This window comes from Camelina sativa, chromosome 13 (assembly GCF_000633955.1).
Source record: "Camelina sativa cultivar DH55 chromosome 13, Cs, whole genome shotgun sequence".
Classification (NCBI taxonomy): Eukaryota; Viridiplantae; Streptophyta; class Magnoliopsida; order Brassicales; family Brassicaceae; genus Camelina; species Camelina sativa.
This window is the reverse complement of record NC_025697.1, coordinates 17,808,323-17,819,342: the sequence shown is the minus strand read 5'-3', so window position 1 is coordinate 17,819,342 and position 11,020 is coordinate 17,808,323. Positions and strand designations below refer to the sequence as shown.

The 11,020-nt window shown below is 40.3% G+C and overlaps 3 protein-coding genes and 1 pseudogene across 5 annotated transcripts; 3 read left to right on the top strand and 1 right to left on the bottom strand.

Moving 5' to 3' along the window:
- LOC104736995 (probable serine/threonine-protein kinase At1g09600) lies at positions 62-3,090 on the top strand. The gene is made up of 7 exons (XM_010457092.2): positions 62-998; positions 1,097-1,381; positions 1,463-1,780; positions 1,885-2,112; positions 2,197-2,297; positions 2,394-2,769; positions 2,857-3,090. The coding sequence occupies exons 1-7, from the start codon at positions 507-509 to the stop codon at positions 3,028-3,030; spliced, it is 1,974 nt and encodes a 657-aa protein (XP_010455394.1). The 5' UTR covers positions 62-506; the 3' UTR covers positions 3,031-3,090.
- LOC104736994 lies at positions 3,634-6,952 on the top strand. 3 transcript variants are annotated; one of them, XM_010457089.2, is made up of 11 exons: positions 3,717-4,101; positions 4,268-4,306; positions 4,751-4,877; positions 4,964-5,025; positions 5,100-5,167; positions 5,255-5,304; positions 5,390-5,459; positions 5,626-5,749; positions 6,219-6,335; positions 6,442-6,574; positions 6,777-6,952. In XM_010457089.2, the coding sequence occupies exons 1-10, from the start codon at positions 3,877-3,879 to the stop codon at positions 6,532-6,534; spliced, it is 975 nt and encodes a 324-aa protein (XP_010455391.1). In that variant the 5' UTR covers positions 3,717-3,876; the 3' UTR covers positions 6,535-6,574; positions 6,777-6,952. The 3 variants fall into 3 exon arrangements, with proteins under 3 accessions (XP_010455393.1, XP_010455392.1, XP_010455391.1); XM_010457090.2 differs by lacking the exon at positions 4,268-4,306 and having other exon boundaries at positions 3,646-4,101; XM_010457091.2 differs by lacking the exons at positions 6,219-6,335; positions 6,442-6,574; positions 6,777-6,952 and adding an exon at positions 6,140-6,211 and having other exon boundaries at positions 3,634-4,101.
- On the top strand, positions 7,016-7,983 carry LOC104736992 (annotated as a pseudogene).
- Positions 8,371-9,399, bottom strand: LOC109128370 (uncharacterized mitochondrial protein AtMg00810-like). The gene has a single exon (XM_019234581.1). The coding sequence runs from the start codon at positions 9,397-9,399 to the stop codon at positions 8,371-8,373; it is 1,029 nt and encodes a 342-aa protein (XP_019090126.1).

Here is an 11,020-nt window from a genome sequence, read left to right as displayed (position 1 = left end):
CACAAAAACCAAATCCATCTCTCTCTTCATTCCTAAAAATTTCCAAATCAGAATTAACAAACACTCTGTTCGTTATTTCTCTCTCTCTCTCATTCTCTCTCCGTATTTTCCGTTATCGACGAACAGTTTGCTGCAAGAAACCAAATTAACAACGTTTTGTTCATCTTGCAGTGGAGATAACGGAAAAAAAAAATAAACCAAAACATCATCAATCTCTCTTGTTTCTTGATTCACAAGTCTTCTTTTCTGTGATTTTCTTTTCTGAATTTACATACTTTTAAGGTTTTGTATAAGATCCTTCTCATTCATTTGGGATCATATAAGAACAAAAGATCTCTGGTGGGTTGAAGAGACGTACAATTGCATAATTTAGGTTACTAAACATTTTGATCATCGATCATCTTCATTTTGATAAAACCTGAGGTTCCTGGGTTTTTGAGGCTTGGGGATCATTCAGGATATATTTGTTCTTGATGCGGATAGGTGAAGAATCAGCCTGAAGTATTATGGGATGCATTTGCTCTAAAGGAACTGCAGAAGAAGATGTTAATGACCAATATGAGAAACCCAAAGAGAATTGGAACAAAACGTCCTCAGTTCAGTTGACCGCACCTGTAACTTCCAATAAAGATGAGTTTTCACTTAAATCGGGGGACGAAAGCTCTGGTAGACGCAAAAATGAAGGGTTGGCGCATAAACCATCCGGTAGAGCCAGCGGATTGATTGTTCCTGTAGACGACAGTGATGGTAAAACTGTAATTGTTGAGAGACCTACGAGGTGTCACAGGAGATGTTCAACTGCAGATATTGGGAGAGGAGGAGGAGGAGGAGGAGGTTTCAATATGTTTCAACCGTTTAGTATCTCCACAGTTGTTCCACAGAGCCCTGAGGCAGAGCTCATTGCAGCTGGATGGCCTTCTTGGTTAACCTCTGTTGCAGGTGAAGCCATCAAGGGTTGGGTTCCACGAGGTGCAGAGTCTTTTGAGAAGCTTGACAAAGTTGGTTCCTTTTCTCTCTCTGTTTCTTGATTGATGACATATGTTTCTGTTGTGTTGGCTCCTTGGGCTGATCATTATGTGAACACTGTCTTTTGCAGATTGGACAAGGGACTTACAGCAGTGTGTACAGAGCCCGGGACCTTGAGACTGGTAAAATGGTAGCCATGAAGAAGGTCAGGTTCGTTAATATGGATCCGGAAAGCGTGAGATTCATGGCCAGAGAAATCCACATCTTGCGCAAACTTGACCATCCAAACGTTATGAAGCTTGAGTGTCTTGTGACCTCAAAACTTTCTGGTAGCTTGTACCTTGTGTTTGAGTACATGGAGCATGACCTCTCGGGACTCGCTCTTAGACCCGGTGTAAAATTCACTGAATCCCAAGTACGTTCAAGGATTTGATTATAACAAAAAGGTAACCAAAGAATCATGGAGACAAAACTTATTTCTTGTTACTTCTTGCAGATCAAATGTTACATGAAACAACTGCTTAGTGGGCTTGAACACTGCCACAGCCGTGGAATCCTCCACCGCGACATTAAAGGTTCAAATCTCTTGGTAAACAATGATGGAGTTCTCAAGATTGGAGATTTAGGTCTGGCGAACTTCTATCATCCAGAACAAGATCAACCCTTAACGAGCCGTGTAGTAACCTTGTGGTACAGGGCCCCTGAGCTTCTACTGGGAGCTACAGAATATGGACCCGGGATAGATCTGTGGAGTGTTGGTTGCATTCTTACAGAACTGTTTTTAGGGAAACCTATCATGCCGGGAAGAACAGAGGTAAAATACCTCTGTACATTCATCATACAATCAGTTCTTTGAATCCATGACCATTCAGCATACTTTATTGATTCAAGCAATATATCTTTGACAATGTCTCTTAGGTGGAGCAAATGCATAAGATCTTCAAGTTGTGTGGTTCACCGTGCAATGATTACTGGCAAAAGACAAAGCTACCACTTGCCACAAGTTTCAAGCCACAACAACCTTATAAGCGTGTCCTTCTAGAGACTTTCAAGAATTTACAACCTTCAGCTTTAGCCCTTGTTGACAAGCTTCTATCCTTGGAACCAGAGATGCGAGGCACATCTTCTTCGACACTAAGTAGCAAGGTAGCTTTGTATTTCCTTTATCTAGCAGTTCTTCATTTGCCTCCTCAATGCAATCTCAATTCTTTCTACGTTTTTTTTCTCTAGTTCTTCACAACGGAACCACTCCCTTGTGATGTATCAAGTTTGCCCAAGTATCCTCCAAGCAAGGAACTTGATGAAAAGGTCCGTGATGAAGAAGCAAGAAGGTGTGTGAGAAAGGATCCTTATATAAGTATTCTTGCACTATATAACCACAAAATGATTCATGTGAATTCCTAAACATGCTCTCTATATAAATTCAGGAAAAAGGCTGAAACTGTGAAGGGTCGTGGACCTGAATCTGTGAGACGGGGTTCTAGAGACTTCAAGAGTACCGCTACAACACCGGAGTTTGTTGCTTCAGGTCAGGCAAAAGATACAATCACCAACCGGAGGTACAATCCTCAGGAAGACAGTAGAACCGGCTTGAGGGGAGAGATGGGAAGAGGCGACAGAGACAAAGGCTTTTCTCATACCAATTCAATGATTCATCCAAACATAGCAGCAACATGGAGTAAAAATGATAGCTCTAGGCACAACGTTGTTGAGCTGAAGGCTACCCGATCTAGCAACGTCCCCATTGCTGGGAGATACTTGTCTCCTTCACATAAAGAGGATGTATCCTTAGAACCCACAACGGTAACAAATTACTTGGAACAGGATAGTTTCAACATATTGGTTATAGTTTTCATTTTTAGATTAAGATGTTTTCTCCTGTGGTTTCAGACATACGTACGCAAGAAGAACAGAATGCACTGTTCAGGTCCACTGATGCCTCCAGGTGGAAACATTGAGGACATTCTGAAAGACCATGAGAGGCAAATCCAAGAAGCTGTAAGGAAATCACGACTTGAGAAATCAGCAACAAAGAAAAATAACAACAGAACAGGTGCAAAGTAGAAGAAGACATGGATGCAACTTTGCTAACACCAAAACAAGAAAAATAGCATTACCTGAACTGGAAGAACGAAGATCGACCATGATAATCATCGGCTCTGCTATTCGATTCAGCGCTGCAATAGAAAATACTCTTACAGATATATAAGCAAGGAAATGCCACAGCTATGCTTATGGTAGTATGATCTGTTACTATATGTAGTGTGGTCTTTGTACATGACTAGTCCTGTTTTCTCTGTCTCACACACATTACTTGTGGTTTGTGGATGCAAACAAGTGTGCATATTTAGCTATCGTGTTTAGTTGTGCAAGTTTATATGTAGATAGAAGCTTTTGTCCAGTCTTTAACTTCAAAATGCAAAGAGATGGTGCATCATTGTCATAATACAAACAAGCCAACTAAGTAAAGCTATATAGTATACATTTGACCTAACAATGACTCACCTACATGTAACTAACATCTAGATAAGTATATACTGAAGCTTCATCAAAATTCAAAACTGTTCCACCATAGCTTTAAACAATTGACCTATAAAAATCAGATTCTCATCATGACTCACATTATTGATGTGAAACAAACCAATGTGCTCTGTGACGACTGTGTGAGAGAGAAGATGAAAGTGGTATTTGCTTGTTTGCCCTTTAAGTTCAAGGCACTTTTATAATATCTGAGGGTAGATATGTAAATTTCAGAACCAAGGTTAACATTTTCCCCAGGAGTCATCGTCGTCGTCGTCGTCGACAGTGTTGTTGTTACCAATCAAAACTAAGCGCCAAACAACTTTTGTGTCTCTGTGAATCGATCGTTCTCCTTTCTTCACTATCGAATTAGGTTTTCTGCGTAATCCAATGCTAACATCGGTGGCTAACAGCACTCTCTGTTTTCCATCATCCACGTTTCTTTCTCATCGACCTCAACGATTCTCGAAGAGAATTTCAAGAAACGGGAAATGGGTTTGTCAAAGGAGAAGACTTTATGTGAAATCAGAGGCGAAAACGGATGAAGCATCGACTACGAGCAGCAAGTCATCGAGCTTCTTGTCTTTTCTCTGTCCATTGCTTAAAGTTTTCTCTGTGAGTCATTCTCTCTTGTGTGAGTCTTGGCACTTTCTGCTGTTATGTTGTCATCTCAAGTGTGTTTGTTTTCTAGGTTGTTGTGTGTTAGTGTTAGTGTCATGTCTCGAAATTGCTTACTGGGAGTGATAGGTTCAATCTCATATTTCTCAGCTCTTGTTTCTAGGGAGGTGATCCTTCTCAACAGCGGAATCATGTTCTGGAGGTTAGTCATGTTTCTAATTTATGGACTTTTTTAGTCATAGAATTATGTTCATGTTTTGCAACATTTCTGTTTCTACGAGGCTCTCTGCAGCCAAATGTATGTCAATTAGGTAACTTGGAGAAAACCATTGAATTAGATCTGACATTTGAGCCTGATTAAGTTTGGTGTTGTGGCAGTGTTTAGGTTTCAGTTTACTGGTACGATTAATCCTTTTTAGATCTAGAACTATAAACCATTTCATGGTCCCTTTGACTTTAGCAGAAGGGTTTGTGAGGGAGGATGTAGGTTTCTGAAATTTCTTACAGAGGGGTAAGAGAGTCCTGTTTTTTCTGGTTTGTTACAAAAAAATAAGGACTTTGTTTCGCTGAGATTTTTAGCATTGATTATGTCACGACAAAGCTCTGCATATTTTGTCTTCTTTCCTTATGGTTGGCATGTATACAGGTTGCAACTTCTTCATTAGCATCTGTTGCAAGACTTCCATGGGGATCTCGAGTATCATCTGGGGGCATAGATAACCAAGATGTTGTTTCTTTTAATCCTCCTTTGCGTTTGCAGCTTTTTGAATTTGGTATGTTCTTGTTGATGTCAATATAACAAAGTGCATTAATGGAAAATTTAAATTTTACATTTTTGAGATATTTTTTTGGGTAATAGAGGCATGTCCCTTTTGTCGGAGGGTGCGGGAAGCCATGACTGAGCTAGACCTCTCTGTAGAAGTAAGAACTAAAACCAAAGATGGCTCATTAAGCAATAACCCAAAGTTTATCCTGATTATATTTTGTTGGTTCAGGTTTATCCTTGTCCTAAAGGATCTGTGAGACACAGAGAACTGGTTAGAAGATCTGGCGGAAAAGAGATGTATTTTTACGTTCTTGTTCTGCTTATTTGTTTTTGTTTTCCCTTCTAATGGTCTGTCGTTAAAACTCTGTGAATGAAATTTTGCAGGTTTCCATTCCTGGTCGACCCGAATACTGAAACTTTAATGTATGAAAGTGGTAAGTCGTAAGTTCCAACATTAGTAGCCTATTTTTGTGTTCTTTAGATATCTTTACATTGGTTCTCATCTCTTTACTAATTTAGGTGACATCGTGAAGTACCTATTTAAACAATATGGAAATGGAAGAGACCCTTCCACAGGACTTCTGGAAAGGTGAGCATCTTCAAAATCTGCAATACTTGGGGTCAAACTATCTGGGTTTTGTTCTGTAGTCTCTAGCTCCTATCTTAGACGAAATTGGAGTATTCATGTAGACTAGTTTCTCTTTCCTGTAACTATAAGTTTTAATAGTATCGCTGAGTTCTTTAGAATTTTCCAGCACCTTGTTCACTGGATGGATGCCAACACTTCTCCGGGCAGGTAGAGGAATGTCATTGTGGGAAAAGGCTTCAACAGATCTGCCACCTAAAATGCTCGAGCTCTTCTCTTACGAGAACAACCCGGTACTATGCTTTTGCCTTTTCCTTTCTTGTATGCAAGACTCTTCTCATGATTGGTCGTTAGATCCGCACATTGCTCTACTAGATTTTCGCCAATATTTCCTATTAATACGATAGGCACCAGAATTGTATAAATCAGTAAGGTGGGAAACAGATGAAGGGTCTTTGACCAGTTAGTTGTTTGAGATCCTTTTGGCTTTGGGAAAGTTAATAGGTCTCTACTACAAATCTCCTAGATACTAAGGGTTCTAGAATGTAGTCCTTGATTCAAATATAATATATAGGATTTCTTCATAATTTAGAGCTTAAATCCTATCTATGATGTAGAAACCTTCTCATCAAGAATTGTAAGTCTATGCAGTATATTATTATGGTGTAATAATTCAGTTTTAGTGCTCATATCATCTTTCATATGCTGGAGAAAACGTTGGTGACCAAGGGTTTTGATTCCTCATTTTTTTTCCCCTCCAAGTATTCACGGTTGGTGCGTGAAGCACTGTGTGAGCTGGAGCTCCCCTACGTATTACACAACATTGGAGAAGGGTCCACACGGATGAAATCACTTGTAAATGCTTCAGGATCAAATAAGGTCTATTTTTTTTTACCTCTCTCTGTCTATACAAGAATCTACTTACACTCTTACCAATAACTTATAAGAAACGGCTGTAACTGTTGTTGCTTAATACAATTTACAGGTTCCATTCTTGGTTGATCCAAACACTGGTGTCCAATTAGGTGATTACCAAAAGATTCTGGCTTACCTCTTCAAGACTTATTCTTCAGCATAAGTGCTTAGTTTGACCCCAAGTATACACCATTATTCACAAGGTATAAGCTTTTGACTCCACATGTTTTAACAAATACTGAGAAAACTATTTTACATGAAAGTACATCAATTACTCCGAACTTTTGAATATTTAATGATCAGTAGGTGGTATCTCAAAGTGAATCAAATTAGTGGCATGTTCGTGGATCTTTAGATAGAAGTTTTGTAAATTAGACTTTAACTTGATTACATATGACAATGCAGGATCAGGATGCATAGTTTGCAGGATCAGGATGCATAGTTTTACACAAAGAGGCCCTTTTCTTATTTTAAGTAACTTGAAAACTTTTGATGTATATATAATTAGACTAAACACCTGTATTGTCTTGTGTTTTGGCATCCAATTCTTGTTTTTCAAGCATCAGTTTGATAACACAATCTTTCACATTTTTCACCATCGTCAACACATCTCTCTCTCTCTCTCTCTAGCTCTCCATACTTTGAAACCGATTATCACCGAGAGAGATGAGGAATAAAACCCAATCTTTCATCAGCTCAAAGCTCATATTCATTTCTTGCTCAATCTTGGTCTTGTTCATTCTCTTCTTAAAAAGAGAAAGCATCTCTTCCTCTTCAAACTCGAACACACGAGAGGAATATCACCAGAAACCTAAATGCCCATCAACCAAACAACAATGCACCAAACTGCCCATTTCTCTATCGGATGCGTTGGTTCATTACGTCACCACGGAGATCACACCACAACAAACGTTTGATGAAATCTCAGTCTCAAAGAGAGTCTTGGACAAGAAGTCTCCTTGTAACTTCCTTGTCTTTGGCTTAGGACACGACAGCTTGATGTGGGCATCTCTTAATCATGGTGGACGCACTTGTAAGCTTCTGATCATGACAACATAATTTTAAAGTTTTAGTCAAATCTCTGGTTTCTTTATAAAGTTACTTCTTACATTGCTAGTGGTCCTCGAGGAAGACAAAGCTTGGATCGAGAGAGTGACTAAGAAATTCCCAAACTTGGAATCATACCACGTCGAATACAACACGAAAGTGAAAGATTCGAACAAGCTTATGGAGCTAGAGAGAACAGAGGGTTGCAAAGCCGTGTCTGATCCGCGAGATTCGAAATGTGCTCTGTCGCTGAAGGGGTTTCCAGCTGACGTGTATGAGACGCAATGGGATGTGATAATGGTCGATGCTCCCACGGGTTACCACGAGGAAGCTCCGGGGAGGATGAGCGCTATTTACACGGCGGGTTTGTTGGCTCGTAACCGTTATGACAGCGACGAGACTGATGTTTTCGTTCACGATGTTAACCGGCTGGTGGAGGACGAGTTCTCAGTGGCCTTCTTGTGTCGAGGGTACATGAAGGAGCAGCAAGGGAGGCTTAGGCATTTTACCATCCCTAGCCATCGGTACACCGTTTTGTCCGGTGGATATCAGTCGCCGCTTTTGATATTGTCCGATGAGAGAAAAGTGAAAAGAACATTAACAAGAAATGAGAGAATTTGAGGATATGAAATGAGCTATGAGATGAAAGAAAATAAGAGTGGTGAAAGATTGTTTCTTTTGTTATTCAATCCTTGAAGATATTACATTGCAAGTGGTTCACTTATATAGTTACATAAGATTAAACCTAGATTCTAGAGAGTTCTTTGATCAACCAGCTGTGAGAGATTACGTGGCTTCATCTTCATCAACTGGTCCCAACATCTTGAATTGATTATGTAGAGTCACTGTCGTACTTTGTACGGACTCCTTTGCTAACGCCTTATTGTCTGTTGCAGGTGGCCGCTGCAGAGTCTTGGGCTTCTTCTCTGCATCTTGTTTGCAGGCTTTGGACTTAATGGGCTTGACACAATGTGAGCCTGTTGACAAAACAGTGTCGTTTTGTGCATTTTGTGCTCTGTTCTCTACACTCCCCCGCAAAATTGGTGTGGGGGGGAACGCCTAGGACAAGTTTGGCTCGGAAATACTCAAATGATCTTTGTGGAAGATATTTGGTGAATATGTCAGCTAGTTGGAAGTGTGCATGGATGTGATTGACAATCAAGTTTCCAAAAGCGACCTGCTCACGAACATAGTGATAGTGTGTGGCGAAGTGCTTAGTGCTAGCATGAAAACTTGGATTGGAGGTGAGATAAACAGCGGAGAGATTATCACAGTTGAGCTCCGGTGTTGCAGGTAGCTGGATGCCTAAGTCATGAAGAAGATTCACGATCCACGTGATTTCAGATGTCGCTTCAGACATGGCTCTGTATTCACCTTCAATGGAGCTTTTGGACATTGTTTGTTGTTTCTTTGACGACCAAGAGATCATATTACGACCAAGAAAAGTGCAAAAGCGACCAGTGGACCTGCTAGTGGACGGACACCCAGAGTAGTCACTGTCACTATACACTCGAAGCTTAGAATCTGTTTGGCGAGAAAAGGAGACTCCCATTGTAGTGGTGACTTTTATGTACCTTAGAATCCGTTTCAGAAGATTAAATTCAGAGACTGAAGGTTCATGCATCTTCTGACATACATAGTTGACAGAAAATTGCAGGTGTGGTCTTGTTAGCGTCAAGTACTGCAGTCGACCAGCCAAGCTTCTGAAATATTTAGGATTTTCGAACAAAACATGTTGTTTTGATACTTTGTTCAGTTGTTGAGGAAGTGGTGTTGCAACAGGAGCACATGTAGACATAGAAGCAGCAGCTATGAGATCCTCAGCATACTTTTGTTGTGACAGGAACATGCCATTTTCATGATACTGAATCTGAATACCAAGGAGGTAGTGAAGCCTGCCAAGATATTTCATTTTGAATTGCTTGTTTAGCTCATCAAGGAGAGTGGAGAGAAGCTCGAAGGAGTTTCCTGTAATAGCCATATCATCAACATAGAGTAGCAGCATAATAATGTATGTTCCTTTAAAGCAGACAAACAGATAGGGGTCTCTCAGACTGCAAGTGAAGCCAAAGTCAAGCAAAAAATTGCTGAATTTGTCAAACCAAGCTCTTGGAGCCTGTTTGAGGCCATAAAGTGATTTGTGGAGAAGACAAACATGATTTGGATGATTCTTGTCAACAAAACCAGCAGGTTGTTTCATGTAGACAATTTCATTGAGATCACCATGGAGAAAACATTTTGAACATCCATTTGCTTAATTTTCCAGTTCATAACTGTTGCAAAGTGAAGAACAGCCCTTATTGTCAATGTTCAAACTACTGGGCTATAAGTTTCAAGATAATCAATGCCTTCTTCCTATGTGAATCCTTGAGCGACGAGTCTGGCTTTAAACTTGTCTAAGGATCCATCTGCATTGAGTTTGACCCGAAAAACACATTTTGAACCTAAAACATGCATATCAGGTGTTTGAGGAACTAAAGAGAATGTATTCGCTTCTTTGCAGTTACTCATCTCTTCAGTCATAGATGTTGTCCAGTTTGGATCTTTAAGAGCAGCAATAACTGTTGCAGGATTCAGATAAGATACCTTATGTGTAAGTAGAGCATAGCGAGGATTCGGTTTAACAATACCAGCTTTTGATCGGGTGATCATTGGATGGGTTAAGATGTCTGCAGTGGATTCACAAATTGTTTCAGTTGCACAAATATCATCATTGGTAACTGAAATTTGCACATTTGAGACTGGTGAGTGTGAGCTGTTGCCTATAGGAACAAGATCTAAGCTTGTCGTACACTCAGAACTCACATCACCATCATCATGTTCAAGATCAGTCACGTTTGGTGTTGACATGTCGTCTATAGTAGCAGTGTTGTTGATTGTTGTGTCTGGAGATGGCATTGTTGGAACATGAACTTGTTCTTTTGATGTTGTAGTAGCTTCTATAGAGTCTGCAACGGGAGCACAAGATGCAGTGACATCCGAAAGCTGCCTGAGCCAGGCTCCATATAGTGGTGTGGGCGATGATTTGTGAAGATAACTGTATACACTTGTGAATGGGAAGCTTGCCTCATCAAAGATGACATGGCGACTGATGTATACGCGCCCAGTTGGAGGATAAAAGCATCTATAGCCTTTATATTTCTCAGTGTATCCAAGAATACACACTTGAGTGACCAAGGGTCAAACTTATTTTGAGTATATGGCCTCAACATTGGGAAGCAGGCACAACCAAAGGTCCTTAAGGCTGAATATTCTGGTGGTTTTGAGAATAGAGTGATGTTCACATATTTTACCCTGTTTTCCCTTAATATATTCACATCTTTTGCATCCTTTGCTATCCTTTTTGACCATTATTGCATAGTTTTAGGATTGTTCTTGCATTAGAGTGTAGTTGCAGTGCATTTGCATCTTTTCTTGCATAAACAGGTGATTTTGGAGCCTAAGGAGCATGGAAGCAATGTTGAGGAGAAGTGAAGCAATCATGAGGAGAAAGCAAAGGAGTTAAGGCTGGAGAATCAAGGTCCGGAGTCCCACTCGACTGCCCACTCGACCGTGTGCTGAGAGTGACTCGACCGAGTGGAAGGAGCACAAGAAAACCCAAC

Coding starts and splice junctions, on each gene's coding strand:
- LOC104736995 (XM_010457092.2), top strand. CDS start 507: ATGGGATGCATTTGCTCTAAAGGAACTGCAGAAGAAGATGTTAATGAC. Junction 2,113..2,196: donor CTTCGACACTAAGTAGCAAG/GTAGCTTTGTAT, acceptor TTTTTTCTCTAG/TTCTTCACAACGGAACCACT. Junction 2,298..2,393: donor CGTGATGAAGAAGCAAGAAG/GTGTGTGAGAAA, acceptor ATATAAATTCAG/GAAAAAGGCTGAAACTGTGA.
- LOC104736994 (XM_010457089.2), top strand. CDS start 3,877: ATGCTAACATCGGTGGCTAACAGCACTCTCTGTTTTCCATCATCCACG. Junction 4,102..4,267: donor CATTGCTTAAAGTTTTCTCT/GTGAGTCATTCT, acceptor TCTTGTTTCTAG/GGAGGTGATCCTTCTCAACA. Junction 5,026..5,099: donor AGCTAGACCTCTCTGTAGAA/GTAAGAACTAAA, acceptor TTGTTGGTTCAG/GTTTATCCTTGTCCTAAAGG.
- LOC109128370 (XM_019234581.1), bottom strand. CDS start 9,399: ATGGCTATTACAGGAAACTCCTTCGAGCTTCTCTCCACTCTCCTTGAT.